At 42.6% G+C, this 24,363-nt stretch overlaps 1 protein-coding gene across 1 annotated transcript in view; it reads left to right on the forward strand.

The window, feature by feature from the left end:
• The first annotated feature begins 2,204 nt into the window (after positions 1-2,204).
• Positions 2,205-24,363, forward strand: part of ITGA8 (integrin subunit alpha 8) — a 191,843-nt gene continuing 169,684 nt past the window's right edge. The window contains exons 1-2 of the mRNA XM_006098219.3: positions 2,205-2,475; positions 3,108-3,241. Of these exons, the coding sequence (XP_006098281.1) occupies positions 2,354-2,475; positions 3,108-3,241 (256 nt within the window). The 5' untranslated portion in view covers positions 2,205-2,353. The remainder of the gene's footprint in view (positions 2,476-3,107; positions 3,242-24,363) is intronic.

The following is a 24,363-nucleotide window of genomic DNA, read 5'->3' on the forward strand; positions in this document are numbered from 1 at the left end:
GCTATGCCACTTCTCAATCACCACCCACAGGCATGCACAAAGGGCTAGCCCAGAATAGCTTACTAACTCTAGAAAGATTTATTCTTACTATTATGACTTAAAAATATATTTTTATAGACCTAATAGCATGAGGAACTGATGTTGGCACCTAACAGTCTTAGGTCCAAATCGTACCATCTACTTGCTCAATGAATATGCATATCATTGTACCTCTGTGAACCGTAATGCCCTCATCTGTAAAGTGGAAAGTGACACTATTAAGAATATAGGCGTGTGTAAGTCAAGAACAAATATGATTTTTTAAAATATATTTTTATTGATTTCAGAGAGGAAGGGAGAGTGAGAGATAGAAACATCAATGATGAGAGAGAATCATTGATTGCCACCTGTATGCCCCTTATTGGGGATTGTGCCCACAACCTGGGCATGTGCCCTTGACCGGAATTGAACCTGGGACTTTTCAGTACGAGGGCTGACGCTCTATCCACTGAGCCAAACCGGCTAGGGCAAGAACAAATATGTTTTTGAAGAAAGAAACAAGTATATGTATCCAATTATGTAGCAATAAGTAGAATTTTCTTTCCCTACCTACCCTAGCTTAAGTAAAAAGATAAGGAATATGACAGGAATATCACAGAACAAGGGGGTAATGAAGCGGATACCCTGGTGATGTGCTGCCCTATACAAATTGAAGCATTGTTTAATATATAGCTACTCTGCCCAGGGAGTCAGTACCTGGGCCACGTGCACATCTAGGACTATGCTACTACTTTCTATCTACTTAGGTGTTCCATTTCTAAGGCTTGCATGTAATAAACAGATTTCTGAATTTTAACATGCCAGTGTCAGGACATGATAACTGTGAGTTTATTCCCGAGCCTCTATGTCCTGCACAGCTCTGAACATCACATGCTAATGTTGCATGTGAATTACTCATTGAAACTTACTACAGGGAATATCACATTTATTAACAATAAAAACTTGACTAGAGAAGCAGACTCTATGTCTCGCACAAATGGACTTTTGAATTGCCTCGTGGTGGGTTACATCTCCTCTTAAATCCTTGTCTGGGAAAGGACTATCCAGTTAGGAAATGATCCAGACCTGGTGATATGCCAGGTAATAGTGTAGCTTATTAGATTTTACTACGTTTATAGGGACGAGATAAGCATAGACAAAGAAATAAAATTCAACTCTGTCTACCAAGAGGTTTTGATGTGAGAGAGATGAAAGAGTCAGCTTTTCAGTGGACTCAGAGCGTTTCTGTGGGTAGAAATCTGTTCCGCCAGACTGACCGCTGCTCTCAATTGCCTTTTACGCTTCCAGAGTCTCTGGGGCTCCCACACTAGTAACTCAGATTCAACAAATCCAGCAACGAGCTCACTATTTACCTCCCATCCTGCTCTTTTTGCCCACTCATTACTGTTTATTATTCTTTAGACTCCCCTTGGACTCTCTTTCACTTTCATCCTCTACCTTCTACTCTTGCCGAGGGTAAACTGTACATTCCAGCATTCTTACTTTGCCAGTCTTCATCACAGTTACACAGGGTCACGAAGACTTAGTACCAGGACGTTAACATGCCCGGCGTGCCTTAGAAAGTTCTAAACAAAATCTCGAGACTTTCTTTGTTCCTTAGTTTCCTCTGCAGTGAGCTGGGGTGGCGTTGGGGGAGGAGAGGATTGTTGGATTTAGATTTTCTCAGTCACAGGCAGAAAAAAATGCATCCACCCTGAGGGTCTTCAGACTGCAGAGGTGATGCAAAGAGGGCGCTTTCTCCTGCCTCGTGGTGGGGGACGTTGCCACCTTCTTCCCTTTGGGACAAACTGGAGAAAACTCTCGCCCTGCGCGGGGAGCATTCCTCCCCAAAGCAATGGCTTACACTGACACATACAAGACTCAGGTCGTCCTTGAGATGCAACTGTTAATAGAAACCCAGGAGCCGAAACAGGCGCCTGGCGCCGCCCGCTACAACAAGGCTGGAAGGCCCCGGAGGCGCTGGCTCCCGGGCAACCGGAACCCCCCTAGAGAGCCCGAGAGACCCTCCCCGCCCCCGCCGCGAAAGCAGATGCTCTGGACAGCCCCGAGCCGGCCCGACGAGCGGAGCCGGCGAGGACCAGATGCAGGGGACCGGCCCCGAGCGCCGGGCTGTCTCCCAGAGCTCACCCGCGCGCACCGAACCAGGGACGCGGGCATCCGGGGCCCCAGCCGCCACCCCGCAAGTTTCCACCGGGGTCCGCTCCCGTGAGTAGCCGCCCGGGCGGACGGCGATTTCTCCCGGGACCGCCGCGGTCCCCGGGGCAGCCGGGCGCGGCCGCTCGCGCCCCTCTGCTGCTTCTGCGCTGCCCTGGGGATGCTGTGGTCCCCCCGCTCACAGGCGTTCAACTTGGACGAGGACAAGCTGACGGTGTACAGCGGCCCGGAGGGCAGCTACTTCGGCTACGCGGTGGACTTCCACATCCCCGCGGCTCGCACGTAAGTCGCCGGGTGCCGGGAGTTCTCGCGCGTGTGCGTGGCCCTCCGCCCGGGGACCGCGTCTGCCCCGCAGCCTGAGTGAGGGAAGAGTCCCTCCGGTTGTCCACTTGCGGTCCCGTCCCGCCCCCGCCACCAGCCTCTGCTCTGCGCTGTGCACGCTCAACTAGAGACCTGCCACTTGCAGGGAACGCGCCAGTCCTGGGGACTTCCAGGTACAAAGCCCAGCATGGCACAGAGCGGGGAGCGGGGCGGACACAGGCCGTTAACACAGCGGCCACAACACGGCTGTTTACACGCAGCCTCCTGCCAGCGCAGGGTCTGAGCGCAAAGTGCAGTCCGCCTGCCACAGCGGCTGGGCTCTGTCCTTTGCTTTTCCAACCACCCTCTTTCCGCACCTCACTGTACACACAGCTCCACCTAGAGAAGAATTAGGACCCTTGGCACCCTCTTCCAGACCAGGTTCAGATGCCCGCAGGTTTCCAAGGGGAACGAAAGTTTGACCATCGGCTCCCTCAGAGATGCGTTGCTGCCGCGACCCCCACCCTGGCCTCAGTGGGGGTGCCGCCCGCGCCGCAGCTCCCCTGCGCATTGTTCCGATGCCCACCGAGTAGTTTTCTGCATCCCTTTCGCAGAGCCAGTGTCTTGGTGGGAGCGCCCAAGGCCAACACCAGCCAGCCAGACATCGTGGAGGGGGGAGCCGTCTATTACTGCCCTTGGCCCGCCGAGGGGTCTGCGCAGTGCAAGCAGATACCGTTCGACACCACCAGTAAGTGATATTTGTCATTCTCAACGGTGGGCCCCGGTTTCAAAGAACCAGAGCCATCCTAGCGTCAACTCCCCGTTTCCTTCCTTCGTACTCATTTGGGCTGCCTGAGGGGTCTGTGTTGTGGGCTGTGCAGGTTCCTAGAGAAATCAGCTTTTTAAAGCCTGAGCGGGAGGAAAATGCCAGTGACGCCCAGAGAGGGAACAATATTTTGACCTGGAGTATTTGCGTACATCCTAGTGACCTCTGTTTTCTCACCGTCCTGACATGAGCATTTTCAGGGTGAGTGGATGCTTTGGAGAAGTACAGATGTTACATCCTAACCTCGATTATGGAGAGAATTTGGTTGCTTCCCAAAGACAGATCTGGGAAAAGACAATCCTTAGCATTTCCAGTACCCAAACTCCTGAGGCAAGACCCAGACATTGCTCCATGTTGCTGTTTAATTCTTTACAGAAAGAAAGAATTTTCTTTCAAAATATTGGACATTGGAGGCAAACTAGTACAGGCAGAGTGTGGATGGATTACATTCATTTCCAAAATCCCTAGACAGATGTTTCTTATTTAATTAAAGGGAAAATACATTTTAAACAATTCAGGCTGGTTATGTTTCCTCTGGTGTTTTCTCTTTGGTTCCTGAGAAAACAATTTAAATGTAATACTTTCAAGAACATTAACACTGCATGTTCTAATTTGTACCTCCAAAACTTTATGAATTCAAAAGGTATATAGGAAAGCAAATATCTTTTCAGAAAAATGTGAATATGTCAGCTCAATGTTTTTCAATGAACATTTAAAATAACTTTTGCATCACACAACTATTTTATAACATCATTATTGTTATATTAGGTAGAAAATCCATTTTCACAGAATTTTGGTAAAGTTGAATGGGTGGTATTTACCTGCTACCTTAATTAATTTGTATTGTTTATTTTAAAGGAGAAAATAGTTGTAATTCTATGAATATGGAAATCATTTGAAAGGAAAGAAATACTGTACAAGAATTACCTTGAGTTATGACCAAATTAGGAAAATATTTTATATTTGTAATGAAACAGTAGGGGACAAACTAGTACAATTGTGGCCATTAAATAAATAGGGAAATAATAAATAAATAGGAAAACAATAAAATGTCAAGAAAAGTTCAGTGTTAGTTAGAGAAAGAGCAGGAGGTACATAGCATCTTTTGTCCAGGTTCTGAAAAAACCCTCTCAATTTCTCAAAAGACTTTCGAGATGTCTGATTTTACTTCTAAATGTAGTAGGTTTTTCTTGATAGCCATATGCACTCATCCTATTATTATTCTTAGCAACCATAACCACAGTAATTTGAGGATTCATAAATAGAAGAAAAGGAAAAAAAACAGGAAGGGAGGTAGATGTTTCTGAAATGATTGAGCAAAAAAGAAAAATAGCAAGGCAGAGGCCACAGGACATTTCTGAGAAGTGAATGGTCCATGGTGGAATGAACAAAGCCTGGGGAGTCTCACTAGAAGATAAGAATCACTGAGAAAAGAAAGTTCCCCATGTTAACCATCAGGGGGTACTGTGGGCCCAGGAACCTAGGTTGCTGCTGGGAATGGCCTGAGAACAGAACAGGTGGGGGGAAAGGAGTCAGAGGCTCAGGTGTTTGCTACTGAGTGGCTGCCAGCACTCTGCCCATCTTCTCTACCACTTTATCCATGCATCCCCCAAGAGGATGGAAGTGCCAGTGGCTGTCATTTGCTGTGAAGCTGTGAAAAAGAGAACGGGACAGCAGGAGCCAGTAGAGCTATTTCCAGTTTTAGCATCTTCTGTGTGTAGCGTATGATCTTGGAACCAAAGGTAAAAAGGCAAAACAAAGACATTGCTGACTCTGGGTCTTGTAGTCAACGTTCTCAGATGCATTGTGTTTATTGATCACCTGCTAGGTAGCAGTCACTTATAGACATTATTTCTAATGCATAAAATATAACAACCATGTGAAATCCATTGTATGCATAAAGAAACTGTCATAAAAAGTGTTAAAATATATAGATGCCTAAGACCACACAAGGGTAAGAAGTAGATGCCGGGCTGGGAAAGAGGTCTGTGCTCCAAAACCTGCCTGTCACCCTGCCCTCCTTCCTCCTGGAACTGGACCTGAGGCACTGCTCACCTTCCCGTCCCCTCCCCCATCCCCTCACCCCAACGTCAGCCTCACAAATATAAATTTAAATCCCATAGAGAAGATCTGAAAGGGAAATGAACTTCGGTGGAGGGTTGTGGGAACCAGAGAGTGCAGAAGCAGCCTTTGTCTTGGTGGGAATAATGGGTTGCACATGCCTCTGGTTTGCTGCAGCTCCCGCCAGCAGCCCTGTCAGTGTCCCCCTCACCCGCCCAATCTTCTCTTTGCCCTTCGGCAGCAACGTAGTTTCCCCACAACGAGGAAGAAAAGTTCTCCGCTTGACAAAGTTTTCAGTGCTGGACACCCACAAACTCACATTCATGTAATAGTGTGATGTTTCAGGCATATATACATATATATTACATATATATACATATACAATATATATATACATATAAAATACACATATGAATATATATATATACACACACACATATAATATTGCAAATATTCCTGTGTAAAGATAGTCATTACTTTCCCTGTCTTTACCCTGTCTGCTTTTACTATTACATCTGAATTCAAGACATTCTATACTAACTTGACCCTCTAATGACGTTGTTTCAACTTGTTCAGGCCCCTTGAGTGTCAACAATTTAGTGTTTGCTGTGGTAACCTGCTAAATTCTCTCAGCCTAGACGCTAAAGGAGACTGGCCTATATTTAGCCCCTGAATCTGGTTGTGATCTTGAACCTCAGTTTATTTAAGGTCAGATGTCTTTTTAAAAAACGACCTTTTATTTAAAATTTTTGTCATTAAAAATCATTTTTTAACGTTATCTTACAACTTGGATTTTTTTTATTACTTCTCATCATAAATGCAGCAACAGAGGAAGCTGGGAATAGCCTAGCACTTCAAATGCATGAATACTATTAAAGTCTGTGGTCCTTTCAAGTATGGTAAAAGGAAACTTTAGGGAAGCATATGGCAGTGGGGGAGGTGCAAAGTGCAAAGAGTAGACAATTTTCCTGCTCTGTACAAAATCAAGTGGTTCCCAAAGAGCACTTCTCTCATCTCCCTCTCTCCTTCCCTCTTACTTCACTAGAATAAAATTCCCCCCATCACCAAATTGATTTCTTTCACTTTTGCCTCAGGAGCTTTGTAAACCGTGCCCTGTCCTAACTTAAATCATCACATCTGCCAAATTCATGCCTCTCATTTCTAAGTCTACTCAGAGGTTCATTTCTTCGTTTTCCTACATTTTCCAAACCCATGTGTGGATTAAATAAACACTGCGAGATTACAGCCCTCCAGCTAAAAGGGGGATGGCCCTAGCTGGTTTGGCTCAGTGGATAGAGCATCTGCCTGTGGACTGAAGGGTCATGGGTTCAATTCCGGTCAGGGGCACATGCCTGGGTTGCGGGCTCGATCCCCAATGGGGGGTGTGCAGGAGGCAACCCATCAATGATTCTCTCTCATCATTGATGTTTCTGTCTTTCTCTCCCTCTCCCTTCCTCTCTGAAATCAAAGAAAATATATTTTAAAAATAAATAAATAAAAGGGGGATGGATGAAGCAGAATGACAGACACCTATCTTTAGAAGGAGGAAAGGGCAAATTGCAACAATAGTAACAAAAGCGTAGCACACAAATACCTGGTTGTTTCAAATGAAACATTTTGAAGAGAAAGATAAGGCATGTGCTCATTAATGATGATAATCATCATAGCACTAATAATGGAGAGGCAGTACAGCTGGGAACCACCCACACTTAGGGACCCACATAAGGAGTGAACAGGAAGAGGTGGAGGTGCCACTGAGATTTGGAAGCCATTTGAGAAAGACTGCTAGGATTGGCTGGCCTTAATGTACTGTCCTGTGTAAAGCAAACACCCCACCCCCCAATTAAAAAAAAATCACACCACCTTAAAATTTTGTTAAAATATTCAAAGCTCTGGAATGGTAAGATTTTTGTTAGAATTGTGTTTGGGCTTGGAGACCGGAAGCCTTTGTTTTAGGGGAATCTGTTTTATTTTGTGCGAGTGAGCCCACAATAAGACACAGCTCAGAGCATCTGGCGCTGTGACTGGTATAGGAGTGTTTTTTGATAGTCTTGGGTGTGCCCTTTTTCTCATGTGAGGGTTGGGAAACATATTGGGCACATAAGTCTTGCTTTTCCAACTTCCTCAGAAAGAAATCAGCTTTTGTTCAGGAACAAAGAAAAGAAAAATGTAGGTCAGAGCAACCCAAGTAAATGGCAGAGGAAATAACACAAATGTGACAGAGCTCAGTGAGAACAGAAATCTGGACTCTGGAAAATTCAACTGAAAATGAGAGAGAGGAGAGAGAGAGAGAGAGAGAGAGCGAGCTAAAGATAACCTGCTCCTTTTAAGAATGAATAAACCCATGTATTAGGGCAGGAAGCTTACTCTGATCCCATTGAGTCACCAGAGGTGGTTCAGCAGGACGGTTTACTATTCTAGAAGCAATTCATGATGGCGACCACCCCTGATAAGCTGTCCTGACAGATGCAGCCCACATCCCCAAACTTCTCCCAGTTGGCTCAGAATCCCACGTGACAGAACGAAGTCAAGTCCTGATCTAAAAAGGGAGGAGGCAGTGGTCCCAACATCACATAGCAACCGAGGAAGCAATTAGAAAAAGGAAGTCCTTGAAACTCCAACTAGAAATGGGAAACAGATCTGCTCTACGGCTGGTTGAGTTGTATGAGCGTTAGGCGCCTGTTGCTTAATTTGCAAAATTCTTTCAAGAAGTTGGAAGTCTGTGATGGAACAGGCTTCCAGGCTTTTGGCAGGAATGGTCAGTGCTGCTTTCTGGGAGAAATGTAGGAAACTGTCTTGAAATTATTCTGAAAGCAGAAAAACACACTTTGACATTTAAGCTGGCCAGTTGAGATGTGTGCACTCAAACTTTACCTGTTCTGTATAAAGAATCCTGTATCTGATTGTGTTGAGGAGAGGTTGCCAGCATCTCTAAAAGCTCAGGTGTGCCCTGATGGACACCATCCAGATATGCAAATGTGGATGTTTGAGGAGGGGAGTTGAAGGAATAATTATTGGTCTTATTTAAAGCACTCTCTTAAAAATATAATTTTCCAAATTCAGTTTAAATACACCTTTACAAAACCATATTTAGTGCCTCGAGAAAGGTGTACCTCTATAATGAAATCCTAATATACATTTAAAATCATTTTAATTTTGGGTTATGCTATATGGAGATTTAGGATAGATAAACAAATTATAGTTCACAAATAAACAGTTTACACCCAATTTAAAGCATTCTCCTTACTGCGCTGGTGTTACTCTGCACGGGCGTTATTCAGTTTGGAAGGAATAGAGCCCAACCGCAGCCCGGCGGAAAGGCCAGTGCCCGGATCTGATATTTAGGTGTTGCCCCAAGGTCGCCAAATTGAGAAACTCTTCCAGACCCATAAGCACTGCTCACAGCGATTATGTTCCCTTTTGATTGTTTTAGTAAAATGAAGACATCGATTACAAAAACAAGTGTTTAGAGGAGTGGTTGCCAGGCATTGGGAGTAGGAAAGAGCACCTGTCTGCAAGGAGGCAGAACAAGGGAGTTTTGGGAGGTGATGGAACTTTCTGTGTCTTGATTGTGGTGGGTTCCATTGAATGTACTTGCCAAAACCCATTGAACTATATATCACCAACAGGGAATTTTACTGCATGCAAATGGAAAATGAGAAAAAAGACATTTTAGAGAATGCCAGAGAGCTATATGTTAGATCTGATGATCAAATGTGGTTCTGTGGCCACTGCTATGAACATGTGGACAGCAAGCTCGTACACTAAAGGAAGGTCTGAGTGATAATAACTGGAAGTTTAAGGACATAAGCCCTCTGAATGCTCAGGCTACTGCCTCTAAGTGAGGGTGAATAATTAGATCATCATTAGGACCTTTAAATAAAGGATGTGTTTGGTAAGAAAACTATGAATGAAAACATGTTGAGTAAACATGAATCTTTGCAATGAACAGCCACACTTATGTAATTCTCACATCCTTACTGAAATTCAGGCCTGGGACACCTTGTTCATAGTCATTAAACCAAGACGATCTAGCTTCAAACACATTATTGTAGTTATCAAAGTTAGTACACTTGCACTGCAATAATTTTCTTATTAACATCAGGTCAATTTTATTTTCCTGGTCTGATATGTAACATGTGAACACAGATTTGTATGTGACACTGAAAAGCCTCTATGTCAGTCTGTCCTGATTTCCAGGACACAGAGGTTAGAGAGCAGGGCACACAGCATTGCGGTGGGAATAGGCTTATGCAGCCCACATTACACGGGGTTTCTCACCCAGGTGTAGCAGTGACTCCCTCAGCCAGACTGTGGCTCCCTTTCAGGTTTCAGTTATCCTCCCCTATGATTTGCCCAGATGTCTCCAACTAAGCCACCTCCCTCTTGCCACACTGCTTACACACCTTATCTGTATAGCACAACACTCATAGCACAGTTTATTTTTCACACGTGTATTTCGTACACATGTGTTCCCACTCATTCTGGGTCCATGTTCTGGTACCTCTTTCTTCACCACCTAGAACATCTCTCTTTTTAAAATATATATATTGTTACTGATTTTAGAAAGAGAGGAAGGGAGAGGGAGAGAGAGAAACATCAACCCCCTGCCTCCTGCGCACCCCCTACTGGGGATCAAGCCAGCAACGTGGGCCTGTGCTCTGATCTGGAATTGAACTAGTGACCTTCTGGTGCATGGGACGACGCTCAATTCACTGAGCCACACTGGCTGGCCACCCCCCAGAACATCTTATCCTCCAGAAATGATTTTCTGGAACATCAGGCTTTTCTCTTTCTATAATTCTGAGCAGGACATGTCTCAGAAATGAATAAAGTTGCTGCAAATCCCTTTTTATTTTTTTGGTTAATCCTCACCAGAGGGTATTTTTTCCATTGATTTTTAGAGAGAGTAGAAAGGAGGGAGTGAGGGAGAAAGAGAAAAAGAGAAAGAGAGAGAAACATCGATGTGAGAGAGACACATTGATTGGTTGCCTCTCAAACATGCCCTAACAGGGGCCAGGGATCAAACTTGCAACCCAGAAGTCGAACCCTAGACCTTCGGTACACGGATGACACTCTAACCACTGAGAAACACTGGCCAGGACTGCAAATCCTTTTTAGAAGAAAGGTGGCATAATACTAAAAAATATTTTCAAATACCCCCAGTATAAATAGTCAAGTAAATTATGACATAATCACACAATTAAGTATTACATAACTATAAAAATTTTCTACCACGAATCAGTATAATATGGGAAAATGCTTTGTTTTATGCTAAGTGAAAACATAAAATTCAAAATTGTATCTACAATCTTAGAAGAGTATGAGAAGGAATATGCAATGAGAAGCTGTCTGGGAGATAATGGATTTTTTTTTCTTTTTCAAATACATTTCTTTCTTATTTTCCAAACCGTTATGACTAGGGAAAGTAATGACAAAAACAATCTTGCAAAAATTTCTGCATGAAATTATCATGTTCGGTGATGTTATGAAGATTAACAATAAAAGTTTATAATTAAGGTTTTGTATTGGCTGATGTCAGTCTTAGTTGCTCTGTCGTTTTGTCTTGGGTATAGATGGTTTAGAAATATCTACATAGAGGTACTTATGTTTCAAACTACAAAAAAATGATGACATTTTTAGTAACAATTATATACTTAAAAATAAGAACATGCACTGTATCACCTGTATTCATTATAGAATAAACCAGTAGAGCCCTGGCCAGTGTGGCTCAGTGGTAGAGTGTCGCCTGTGCACCAAGGGGTCATGGGTTCAATTCCTAATCAAGGGTGCATACCTGGGTTGTAGGTTCAATCCCCAGCCCTGCCTTCTGGGGAGGCAACCAATCGATCTCTCTCTCTCTCTCTCTCTCTCTCTCTCTCCCCACCTCCTTTCCACTCTCTCTAATAATCAGTGGAAAAAATATTCTCGGGTGAGGATTACCAACAACCACAACAAAAACAATAGAAATATAGATTTGTTTCACGGCAGTTTCTAGAGCCTTTTAGAATAAGAGGGATGTTTATGAGTAAAACTGCTTTTCAGTGTACCTGAATATGCTAAGCAGTCCAGGAGAAATCAATTCACAAACTTCTTATAATGCAGTCAGTTCACAGAACTTGTAATAGGAGGCCATTGGCAAAAGTCAGAGTGGCTACAGGTCCAGATAATCCAGAATGTGGACGGCATTTAATAGAGTCAGAATGTCCAGGCAAACTTACGAAGCAGCATGAAATTTTACAATATGATTTGGTGCTTAGTTTGTGATCTGTTATGTACAATAATCAGGTATTTCTTTTCTTTAAAACATTACATATGTGCCAGTGATGAGTTAAAACATCTATTTAGAGTATTTCTTCTGGGGAGCACCATTCTACTCATTCCCAAGTAAGGTTTGTAAATATTCTGTAGAGCTAAGATGTATCTGTTTACATAAGTTAAGGGTATGTCAACATACTTGTCAACGATATTGGTTGGACAGGAAAGAGTGAAAGCTGGTGGGAGGATATGAAGGTACTGGCTGAGTGAAGGCTGCAGCAGCATTTCCCAAGATCTCTTTTATACTGAGCATGAAAAAAAGGTTTCCATGTCAGATAAATTTGGAAAGGGCTGCATTCACTCCCCTACTGTGTTAGTCAAGTTCCTCTAGAGAAACATAACCTATAGAATGTATACAGGGTGGAGCAAAAATAGGTTTACAGTTGTTCATATGAAAAATAATACAGTCCTATATAATAAAAGCATAGCATGCAAATTGTCCCCTCGACTGGGAGTTCATAGGGAATTTGACCAGGGGGTGGGGCCAGCCGGGGGAAGGGAGGGAGTACCTGGCCGGCAGCCGGCAGCTGCTAGGAACCCTACCAGTGCACGAATTTCATGCACTGGGCCTCTAGTAATTAATAAATAACAACACAAGAATAAACCTGTGTTTCATGTACTCACAACTATAAACCTCCTTTTGCCTCACCCCTGTATATAAAGGAAGAGAGTTATTCTAAGGAATTGACTCACACAACGTTAGGGGCTAAGTCCCATGACCTGCCATTTGCAAGCAGGAGGCCCAGGAAAGCCAGTGTTATGATTGAGTCTGAGTCCAAAGGCCTAAGAACCAGGAGCACTGAGGGCAAGAGAAGATCAGTGTCTCAGGTCAGGCAGCCAGGCAGAGAGGCCAGATTCTTTTTTCCTCTTCCTTTTTGTTCTTTTCAGGCCCTCAACAAATTGGATGATGCCTACCTACTTGGGGAGGGCAAACCACTTCAGTTTGTCCACCAAGTCAACTGCTAATTTCATTTGGGAACACCCTGACAGAAACATCCAGAAATAATGTTTAGTTAAATATCTGGCCACCCCATGATCAGGGTCAAGTGAACACATAAAATTGGCCATCACACCCTCTATGAGACTCACAATGCATATTTTCCTAGAAAAGGAATTGAGGATTTACAAATAAAAGAAACCCATTGGATACATACAATAGGACATTAATTCTCCTCACATTTCTTAGGCCACGGCATGCCCAGGTATTGCTGTAGTAACAATGACCCCAAATCTCTGGCTTAAAACAAGGAAGGCTTATTGCTTTTTCACACTCTATCCTTAATATGAGTTGGTAGGGAGGCTCTGCTAATTCAAGTCACCCAAAGACTGGAAAATGAAGGTTTCTATTGACACGTGCTTTCAAGATCACCCTAACTGGAAAGGGGATGTGGCAAATTACATGCTGTCTGTTAGAGCTTCCACCGGAATTGACATTTACTTCTTTTCCTCACCTTTGGTAGTCCAAAGAATGCCTAGAAAGCTAGCCATGCCAACTTATTAAAATATCTAACACATTATCTATCCATAACTATAAACATTGTATCTACAACCTTTAAGAGAATACTAGGAAGGGAATACAATAAAAGAGGTTGTATTTGAAACTCAATTAAAACAGTTTTTCTTCTATTTATAATGGACATATTTTGAAGGACATGTGTTTGGGAGATGGTAATAATGTAGTTCTTTGGGGATATAGTCCTAATCCCCACACTTATGGTAGAGAACAGACACGTGACACGGAAATGAAGGGGTTTCAACAGAAGTGAAGATAAGTGAGACTTTTGTATCAACAGCCAGTCCTCAACCTATTCCAGCTGGCCCCCTCTCTCTACCACAAATGCCATTGTCTTGGAAAACTAAATGCCCTTCATTTATTCAGCCAGGCTCCTTGAGTGACTTCCTAGTAAGCCATAATGTCTTTTCCCCCTTACAGCACCTTTTGGTTAATTTTAACCCATTTTTACTTATAAAAATGTTATCTACAGGGAGCAGTGGAGTTGAAAGTAAAGATCAGTGTTAGCAAACAGTAAAATTAAATTTCAGTGACTGGATGAGTGTTAGTGACTTTCTACAAGCAAATGCTGTCTCAGACACTGGAAGAATGACCATGAACAGAGTGCAGCACCATACCTTTATGGGGTTTACAATGAATAGCCAGTGACAAATTAAGAAAAAGTAAGGTAAGGACAAGAGGACAGAGAGTGGTGTGTGTGTGTGTGTGTGTGTGTACACCTTTATTTTAGATTGAGTGGGATACTAGTTTCCTGTTGCCACTGTGATAATTTACCATACACTTAGTGGCTTTAAACAACACAGTGGCCTGGTGCATGAAATTTGTGCACATTAAAAGGGAATTAATTAGAGGAAATATTTTAATATTGCTATTTGCCCTTTCTCTATAATAGAAGTGACAGAGATGAAAGAAAATTAGTAAAATGTATATGAAAATAATATATAAATTTATTAATAAATAAACAATAACAGCCTCACGTCCCCCAGCCTCGCCACGCACACAGCCCCACCCACCTGTGCCTGCTGTGCACGCAGCCTCCTGCTGATCGGTTGTTATGACATGAGGACGTCATGACCATTTGCATATCACCCTTTTATTACTACAGATATTTGGAAGCCAAGTCTAAAACAGGTCTCCCTGGGCTAAAATCAAGGTGTTGGCAGAGCTGTGTTCCTTTCTAGAGGCTCTCAGGGTGAATCTGTTTCCTTGTATTTTCCAGCTTCTCATGGCTCTCTTTTATTTTCAAAGCCAGTAATGTCAGCTTAGTCTTTCCCACACGCCCATGTCTCTGGTTCTCCTTTTCTGCCTCCTTCTTTCACGTTAAATTATCTTTGCTATTACATTAGGCCCACCCCTATAGGGTCCCTATAGGAAAGAGTGATAGAAAATGAGACCAGAGAGCCAGGTATAGGCAAGATTATAGTACCTTAAAGGCCAACACATGGACTTGGGATTTTATGCCAAGAGTGATATGCGGCTGATGGTGCTTTTGAGTAGGCAGGTAACATAATTTGAATTGTGTTTTTAGAAGGATCTGTTTAATAGACTGTAGTCAAGCAAGAGTAGAAGCAAGGAGCCTTAACTGGTTTGGCTCAGTGGATAGAGCGTCGGCCTGCGGACTCAAGGGTCCCAGGTTCGATTCCGGTCAAGGGCATGTACCTTGTTTGCGGGCACATACCCAGTAGGGAGTGTGCAGGAGGCAGCTGATCGATGTTTCTGTCTCATTGATGTTTCTAACTCTCTATTCCTCTCCCTTCCTCTCTGTAAAAAATCAATAAAATATATATTTTTAAAAAGAAGAGTAGAAGCAAGGAGACCATTGTCCAGTGATAGAGAAGTATGATTTAGGTTGAGGGATAGCAGTTAGGATTGAGAAATGGTTGGATTTGGGATTTGTTTGAAAGTGCAGTTGATAAGATTTCATTGTGGATCAGAGAAAGGGTACAGAAGAAAGAGAACATTTTGACTGGAGTGACTGGAGGAATGGGACTGAGACAGGAAACAGTAGGGAAGGAGCAAGTCTTGGGGAAGATATTGAGAGTTGAGTTCAGATATGTAAAATTTGAGGTGCTTGTTGATATTCAAGTGATGTCAAGTGGGCAGTTGGATAAATAAACCCAGAGTTCAGGCAAGAGGTTGGAGATTTAAACTGGAAGTTATAAGAATGTAGATGATATTTAAGATCATAATTTAGGGAGTGAGTGTGAATGGAGAGGAGAAGAGAAGCAAAAGGAAAAGAGAAGGGAAGAGGAGGGAAGGGAAGATGGAAAATCCAAGTTGAGATTGAGTCCTGGAGCAAACTGACATTTAGCAAAATATTGGAGAATTGAGAAGGATGTACAAAAGACATTAATATTAAATATTTAGTGAATATTAAATATGATGAAGTGAAGTTAAAATGATTATTGAGGTTTGGGGCATGAGAACTGGGAAAATGGCTAGAATGTTGGCAGATAACACATATCTTGTTGGAAAATATTTCAGTTTGAGTTACAATGGGAAATCCAAATGGACAGAAAATTTAGCCCAGAATCTTTTATGCTCTGTTTCCTGTGGTTCAGTTGCATCATGAAATAGTTTGCCTCTGCAACTTTACTTATGTGATTCAACCTCCTAGAATAAACCTACTTTTTCATCTCTTTTTATCTTTTTCTGAAGTCCCATTTGTCCTTCAAGATCTTATTCTGATCTCACATCTGTCCAAATCCATTACCAGTTCTGCCCAACGACATGCATTCTTTCCTCATCTGGATTATTTTACATTTCAGATAGGTCTTTAAAGAAGTCCTTAATACAGCCCATCCTGTATTATGTTCATTTGTACATGTGCTATCATCTGCAGTATTTTTGAGGCTGTGAAAAGCAGGGATGAGTTTTTATTTCTTTTTACAATTTCTAGACTGTTTTATACAAATAAAGTATACCATACATGTATGTGTATACCATCTATAATAATAAAAGGGTAATATGCTAATTAGACCAGACATCCTTCCGGATGTCATTCCGGACAAAGCTGGGGCCATAGGGAAGCCCTCCTGGGTCCCCGGTGCCTGCAGGCAGCCATAGGGAAGCCAGCCCGGGTCCTGGGTGCCTGCGGGAAGCCGGGGAAGGAAGGCCTACTCTTGCACGAATTTCATGCATCAGGCCTCTAGTGCAATATATAATCTTAATGGTGGTTAGAAATGTAAGCCTAGATCTATATATATAAAAGCCTAAGTGACCGCTATGGCAGAACAACTGGAACAACCAGTCGCTATGATGCCCACTGAGCAGGCAGGCAGGCGAGCAGTTAGGAGTGATCAGGCAAGTGGTTAGGGGTGAGTATCCCGGATTGTGAGAGGGATGTCTGACTGCTGGATGTCCAACTGCAGGGATTGGGCCTAAACCAGCAGTAGGACATTCCCTGAGGGGTCCCAGATTGCGAGAGGGCTGGGCTGGGCTGAGGGACCCCCCCACCCCCGTGCACAAATTTTGTGCAACCAGTCTCTAGTATTAATTAAAAACTCAGCGACGTAGGCACATTTAACAATGCACGAGTATCCTATCTAATAAAGAGGGAATATGCTAATTGTCCCTCATGCCATCGCAAAGATGGCGGCGCCCATAGCCAATAAGGAGGGAATATGCTAATTGACTGCCCCACCCTCAAAGATGGCAGCTCCCACAGCAAATAAGGAGGGACTATGCTAATTGACTGCTCCGCCTTCAAAGATGGCGGTGCCCCAGCCACAAGATGGCGGTGCTCAGTCCCCGCAGCCCCACAGGGGGTGGCAGGTGTGCGACAAGGCCAGCCTTGCCCCCAGGTGGGCCTGGCCTTGCCATGCACCTGCCTCCAGTGTCCCCCTGTCACTCAGCCCCCCAGCTGCCCAGGGTCGGCCTGAGGCACAGGCAAGCCTCAGATAGCGGCTGCCCAGCCATCTAGGGCTGCCTGAGGCTCAGGTGACCAGGGCCGGCCGAGGCTTGCGCTGCCAGCAGTGGCAGCAGCAGAGGTGTGATGGGGCATTGCCTTCCTCTGATCGCCGGGTCGCCTCCTGCCCCTGAGGGCTCCCGGACTGTGAGAGGGGCCAGGCCAGACTGAGGACTCCCCTTCAGTGCATGAATTTTCATGCACCGGGTATCAGATATAATAGAATGACATGTAGAAGATAGATGTGTGTGGAAGCATTCAGCTTAGGGAAGTGGCCTGAGTATCACACCAAAATTAGTAACTGTGTTGGAGGGGTCAGAACTGGTACCACAGGTAATGTAAGTTTTAGATTATACTCATTTTTAAGGTATATGTAGTCAAACTTATTTTCTTCTCTTTTAGCTCAGATTTTATATATATGTACTACTGATCAGGATAGGATATCAGAGAAATACAAGGTTCTAAAATGTTATACATTCATGGGGTTGCACGAATTACTTTCTAGGCTTCCCCCCTCCCCCTTTTTTTTGTTCCCAGATGGTTTATCAAGCTTGGGAGAAAGTATTATGCATAATTTCTACACCTTAGATTGCAATATATTATACCAAACGAACCATAGATACTTACAGCCCACATAAACTCTGTTTGCCCATTCATGGCAAACATTTAATAAAGATAATCTGGAAAGAAAGTTAAGTAAATGTGATGCATATTCACAAAAATGTGGTGTTTAGAATGAGCTAACAAAAAGGAAGTCAGGCCCTAGCAAAGATGGACAAGCTAAAATGAGGCCTTCTTCCTACCTTTTGTGTCCATTTTTTTGAGACATTGTGTCTTGGTCCCTTTTTATTAATCCTTCTAAAATCTAATACAGGCGCGGGCAAACTGTAGGTTTACAGTTATTCATGGAAAATAATACAACAGTTAACAAATAACAATACAAGAATAAACTCTGTTTTGTGTACTCATAACTGTAAACCTAGTTTTGCTTCACCCTGCACATCTCTATTGTATACTGCATAGATATAATAAGAGATTATCTTCTGGTTGCTATATACAAGTCAAAAGGCTATATAATATACTTAAATAAAATTTTCAAAGTAGATTTTACCTCCTTAACATGAAAGCAAAATTAATTTAAGTAAAATGTGCAGTAGAGCTAAGGGAAGGATGGTAAAGTAAACTCTGGTAATTTTTTTTTAATGAGAAGAGTCTGAATTCTTATTTTAAAAATATATTTTGTTGATTTTTTACAGAGAGGAAGGGAGAGAGATAGAGAGTTAGAAACATCAATGAGAGAGAAACATCGACCAGCTGCCTCCTGCACACCCCCCACTGGGAATGTGCCCGCAACCAAGGTACATGCCCTTGACCGGAATCGAACCTGGGACCTTTCAGTCCACAAGCCAATGCTCTATCCACTGAGCCAAACCGATTAGGGCTGGTAATTTTATTCTTGAGGGATAATCATACTATGGTCTATGGAAAAGGAAAAGATCTGGAGCATTTAACTGAATATCATTTTCCATCATCACACAAACTAAAGAAAAACTTAGCAGCAAATAGCAAAGGTAGGCAAAGCTATTTTGGCTCATGAACAGGCTATAAGGTCATGATCCAGGTCCATAATCTCTTATCTGCAAATTTAAAATCCAAATAGCCCTAATTATAAAAAAAGTTTTTGTGAATTATTTGGTGTCAAAACTCTTGACCTGACTTGATAGGAAGTGGTACATAGTCACTTTCTTTTTGTATGAATAGTTGTGCATTTTGTTAATGACATATTAATGGTTGTGTAATATTGTATAGGTGCTTTCTTTCTAAAATCAAAAACATTTTTAAAAAGACATTAAAAAGGAGTCATATAACTTAACAAAAGGAAGACAAACAACCCAACTAAAAAATGGGCAGCGGACCTAAATAGACACTTCTCCAAAGCGGACATACAGATGGTCAAGAGACACATGAAAAAATGTTCAAAGTCACTAATAGGCAGAGAGATGCAAATTAAAATGATAATGAGGTATCACTCATACCTGTCAGAATAGCTACCATCAATAAATCAACAAATGACTAGTGCTGGTGAGGATGTGGAGAAAAGGGAACCCTAGAATACTGCTGGTGGGAATGCAGACTTGGTGCAGGCACTATAAAAAACAGTATGGAGTTTCCTCAAAAAATTAAAAATGGAACTGCCATTTGACCCAGTGATCCCACTTCTAGGAATATATCCTAAGAATCTCGAAACACCAATCAGAAACAATATATGCACCCTTATGTTCATAGAAGCACAATTTACAATAGCTAAGATTTGGGAACAGCCTAAGTGCCCATCAGTAGATGAGTGGATAAAAACGCTGTGGTATATGTACACTATGGAATACTATGTAGCAGTAAAAAGGATCTCTTTCCCTTTGAGATAGCATGGAAGGAGTGGAGAGTATTATGCTAAGTGAAATAAGCCAGTCAGAGAAAGACAAGTGTCACATGATTTCACTTATATGTGGAAGCTAATGAACAAAATAAACAGATGAACAAAACAGAGCCAGAAACATGGAAGCATGGAACAGACTGAGGAATCTCAGAGGGAAGGGGGGCCATGAGGGGGGAAAAGAGTTTATCCAAAGAACTTATAGGCATATATGCATAACCCATGGACACAGACAATAGTGCGGTAGGCTTGGTGTGTGTGTGTGTGTGTGTGTGTGTGTGTGTGGTGTTGACAGGGGCCAATGTGGGGGAAAAGGGGACATCTGTAATACTTTCAACAATAAAGATAAATTTTTTTTAAAAAAAGGAGTGACCAATTAGGTAAAGGAAGTCATGAAGCCAATGAAGAGTCTTGTGAGGTGGAGTGAAATGAAGACTGAAATTTAACCATTTGACTTGGCAAAGGAAAGTTCTTGATAACCGAAGGAAGCAGTCCAGTGGAGTGTGTCAAGAGAAAGGGAGACCAACAGGAGGCAGCACATCTGTATAGCCATTTTTTCGCCAAGGAGTTTTGCTGTGTAGATGGGACCACAGAAATGTAACACCCAATAAGCTATTATAGCATGCTTACAGTCTAATAGGAATTATTCATTGAGAGGGAAACAATGATGACTGAAAGAGAAGGGGTATATGTAGGAATAAATCCCTAACAAAATAAAAAAGGATGGGTGGAATTCTTATACAGATGGAAGGGTTGGCCTTAGAGGTGAACAAATCCCTCCTTAGTAACAAAAGAAGGCAGAGTGAGGAGACAACTGAGGGTAGGTTGGTGCGTTTGTTGATAGAACAAAGAAAACAATTTTTTTTTCATTTGCACTTTCTCAGTGAAATAAGAAGCAAGATTATCAGCTGAGAGTGAGGAGGCAGAGAAGGTTGGGAAAAGGAGAACATGTAAATAGTAGCAGAATAAATTGAGAAGTGAAGTAACAGGGTCACAGGCAGTGCATAGCAACCATGTGAATTATAAATCTGAATTTATGTGCAGAAGGAATATATTTTGCCTCTGCTCAGTGTATAGTATGGTCCTGCCTGATTTGGGTGGAATTTAAGATCTCCCAGATTACAGTTCCATCTTGGGTGTTAAACTTCCAAAAGCATACATTGCAGACACAGAAAGTTTGAATTCTGAATTGCCTGTTTTGTGTAACATTGGGAATGGTGATTTTTGTAACCACAAAATGAACCGTTTTGGTAGATGATGATCGGGACCCTTCTTACTACAACATCATCTGGCAACAGAGTGAGAACCTGAGGAAAATGCAAGCATACAACAGGAGCTAATGTAAATCCATTTTCAAGTGCTATTGGGAGGCAAGTTTATAGAACCTTCATCCTGAAACCCAATCATATCCTGTATTTAAAAGCATTGCTTTGAGGTCATATTGAAGAGATTTATGTCATTTAGTCTGCTTCCTGAGATTCCCATGCTGAGAGGTTTTCATTACTTCTTCAAGTAAATAAATTATTGGGCACTAAACAGAAGCATGCTGTCCTCCTGCCAATCGGAAGGTGACATATAAGCCATATTGAGATTTCTTATTTCCCCAGCTGCATCTATAGCAAGATATTTGATCTCAGGTTATTATTCCAAGTGTGAGAAAAACCTCGGGATGAGAGATGGTATAAAAATTCAAAGAGCTGAAAGAAAATCACTGTGGCTGGGAATGGCAAGAGATGCTGCTGCCAAGTCCAGGTGGTATAAGCCTGGTTTTAAGGATGCTTGAATTTTTAGAAAGAGCTCTGGTTTCAGGATAGAGAATGCATTTGAAGGTCACAAGCCTGGAGGAAAGGAAACCAGTTAGGAGGCCATGGCAGAAACTGAGGCTTCAAGAAATGGTGGTCACAGCCAGGGAAGTGGCAACATGGATGGATAGAAGGAGATGGACCTGAGAGACCTTTACAAGGGAGAATAAATAGGCATTAATTTCTGAGTGGAATGCGGGAGAGTAGGATTGGCGATTGTCAAGGATGTGTTCCAACCTACTGGCTTGGTTAATGGGACTGCCATAAAGGGAACAAGACAGACATACTCTCTGAACCCACAGCATTCAAGTCCAATGGATGAGGAGATTCGTGTCTGCCAGTTCTAATTTAGGGGTAGGTGCTGTGACAGCAGAAAGTGAAGGAGGTTTTAGGTGTGCAGACGAGCTCCTGTCCAGGACTAAAGGGGGGGGGGCTCTTTGTGTATCAGGGACAGCTTTGCAGAGAGCATATCATTAAAGGTCAGAGCTGAAGAGTGATCTATGTGTGCATGCATGCGAGTGAATGTGTGTCTGAGCATGTGCCTGAGTATGTGTGTCTGAGTGTGTGCATGTGTGTCTGAACATGTGTCTGTCTCAGGGGTGGGTGAGATGAGAAGGAAAACTGTCTTAGCCAGTGTAGATGAGGTACAGTGCCTTGTAGCAGATGAGGTCTAAGTCGATGTTTCAATCTATACAATCAGATTGTAACCAGCTCTGCCTTTCAAATTTGTGTGTGTCATACTAGGGGAGTTCTTGTTTTGTTTTGTTTTTAATCTGATCTGCCATACATGGCTTGTCATTTCCCTTTGGAGAGATGACTTTTTCATTTAATAAAATTTTCTCCTCTAGCTTCAGCATATAAGTGAGCAGAACACCCACCCAAAAACTCACTTGTATCTTAACTACAAAAATCCATACATATTTCCAGAACAAACCTTATATATAACCTGAGCCAACTTACATATGAAAAACATTTAAAATGATATTTATTATATGATGTAGAAAACTCATTCATATTTATTACTAAGTGAAAGTCTGAATAATACTGGCTAGGCACAATTTGTTATTAAATACAGGAAGTTGGAACCGTGATTTCTATTCTTGAAAAGATGATATAGATGTGGAAATAATTGGGACAGAAAATTTATATTCTCATTTAGATCAGGAAAATCCTATTAATAAAAGGCTAATATGCAAATTGACCAAACAGCAGAACAACCAGTCTCTATGACGTGCGCTGACCACCGGGGGCAGGTGCTCAATGCAGGAGCTGCCCCCTGGTGGTCAGTGTGCTCCTACAGGGGGAGTGCTGCTCAGCCAGAAGCCGGGCTCACGGCTGGCGAGCACAGTGCAGCGGCGATGGCGGGAGCCTCTCCCACCTCCACGGCAGTGCTAAGGACCCCTCGGGGGTCCCTGACTGCGAGAGGGTGCAGGCCGGGCTGAGGACCCCCCTCACCCTCAGTGCATGAATGTTGTGCACTGGGTCTCTAGTTATATAATAAAAGTGTAATACATTATTGATTATTGCCATCCCAAACCCATATTTATGAATATTACTATTAGAACTCTAAAACATACATACATACATACATACATACAGCTAATTTAATGTTATTAGTTATTTGCTTATATGTGGAACCTAACATTTAGATGGTGATAGTGATATGCAAAATTTAAAATAGTGATTATTTTAAATTTAAAATAAAAGTTTCATGATTTTCAGAAATGATCTTGAATCCTCTTAAACTCTGAATGGCTGATGGGTTTACCAAACTCAACAGTGACTGTGTCCATGGAGCAGGATTCCAATGGGCTTTCACTTACTACCTCATATAATTCTTTATACAAGTTTTGTTACTTTATCTTGCTTGAATTTTTTAAAATGTTTTTGTTGATTTTAGAGAGAAAGGAAGGGAGAGGGAGAGAGAGAGAAACATCAATGTGAGAGAGAAACATCGATCAATTGCCTCCTGCACACACCCAACTGGGAGCAAACCCACAACCTGGGCATTCACTCTGACCAGGAATTCAACGAGGGACTTTTGGTGTATGAGACAATCCTCAACCAACTGAGCCACACCAGCAAGGGTTTGTTTGAATTTTTAAAAACAATAATCTGAATGATTTTTAATTTGAAAAGGAAAGAGTTTTGGACTCTACATCTTAAAACAGGTTTTTAAGGAAGTGATTTGGATTAGTTGGGAAACAACTAATGGAATTTTGAAATTCCAAGGAAATGGAATTTTGCAAGAGAAATGTCGTATACTAGTATGAAGTCTGGGAGGGAGGCTCAATAAAGAACAGAGGGGAATTTACCTGGATGGAAGGAAACGCCATACCTGGAGATCAAGTGTGGGGTCTTGGACCTACATTGTGGAGGGCAGGGTATTTAGATTTGATCTACTAGGTATAAACAGGAAATTTAGTGTGTGTGTGTGTGTGTGTGTGTGTGTGTGCATGCACATACATATTTTTATATAGTACTAGGAGTCCAGCGCGATTCGAAATTGCACGGCGCCGCCCACTCCTTCTCCAGCCTTTGAAGCAGCCATGGCCACTGCTGATCAGGCCCTCCCCCAGCGCAGGCACGTGGAGGCCCTTGCTGCCCCGCCCCCGACACTGCACACCAACCTCCTCCTGTCCGGTTGACCCGTTATGGTGTCCTGGTTAATTAGCATATTTCTCTATTATATCTATCTATATCTATATCTATATCTGTATCTGTATCTATATCTGTTTCCATAACTATATCTATATCCATATCCATATCTATATCTATATCTTTATCTATATCTATATCTATATATCTATAAAACCCTAATATGCAAATAGACCAAACGGCAGAACAACTGGTCGCTATGACGTGCACTGACCACCAGGGGGCGTGCGCGGAACATGGCGGGATGGTGGAGCAGGTGAGTGGGGGCACCAGACCAAGGTGGGGCACTGGTCGCTGTCATTGGAGCGAGCCTCTGGTGGTTACTGAAAATTCTTTGCTCCCACACACCGCAGT

Source organism: Myotis lucifugus, unplaced genomic scaffold (genome assembly GCF_000147115.1).
Source record: "Myotis lucifugus unplaced genomic scaffold, Myoluc2.0 scaffold_223, whole genome shotgun sequence".
NCBI lineage: Eukaryota > Metazoa > Chordata > Mammalia > Chiroptera > Vespertilionidae > Myotis > Myotis lucifugus.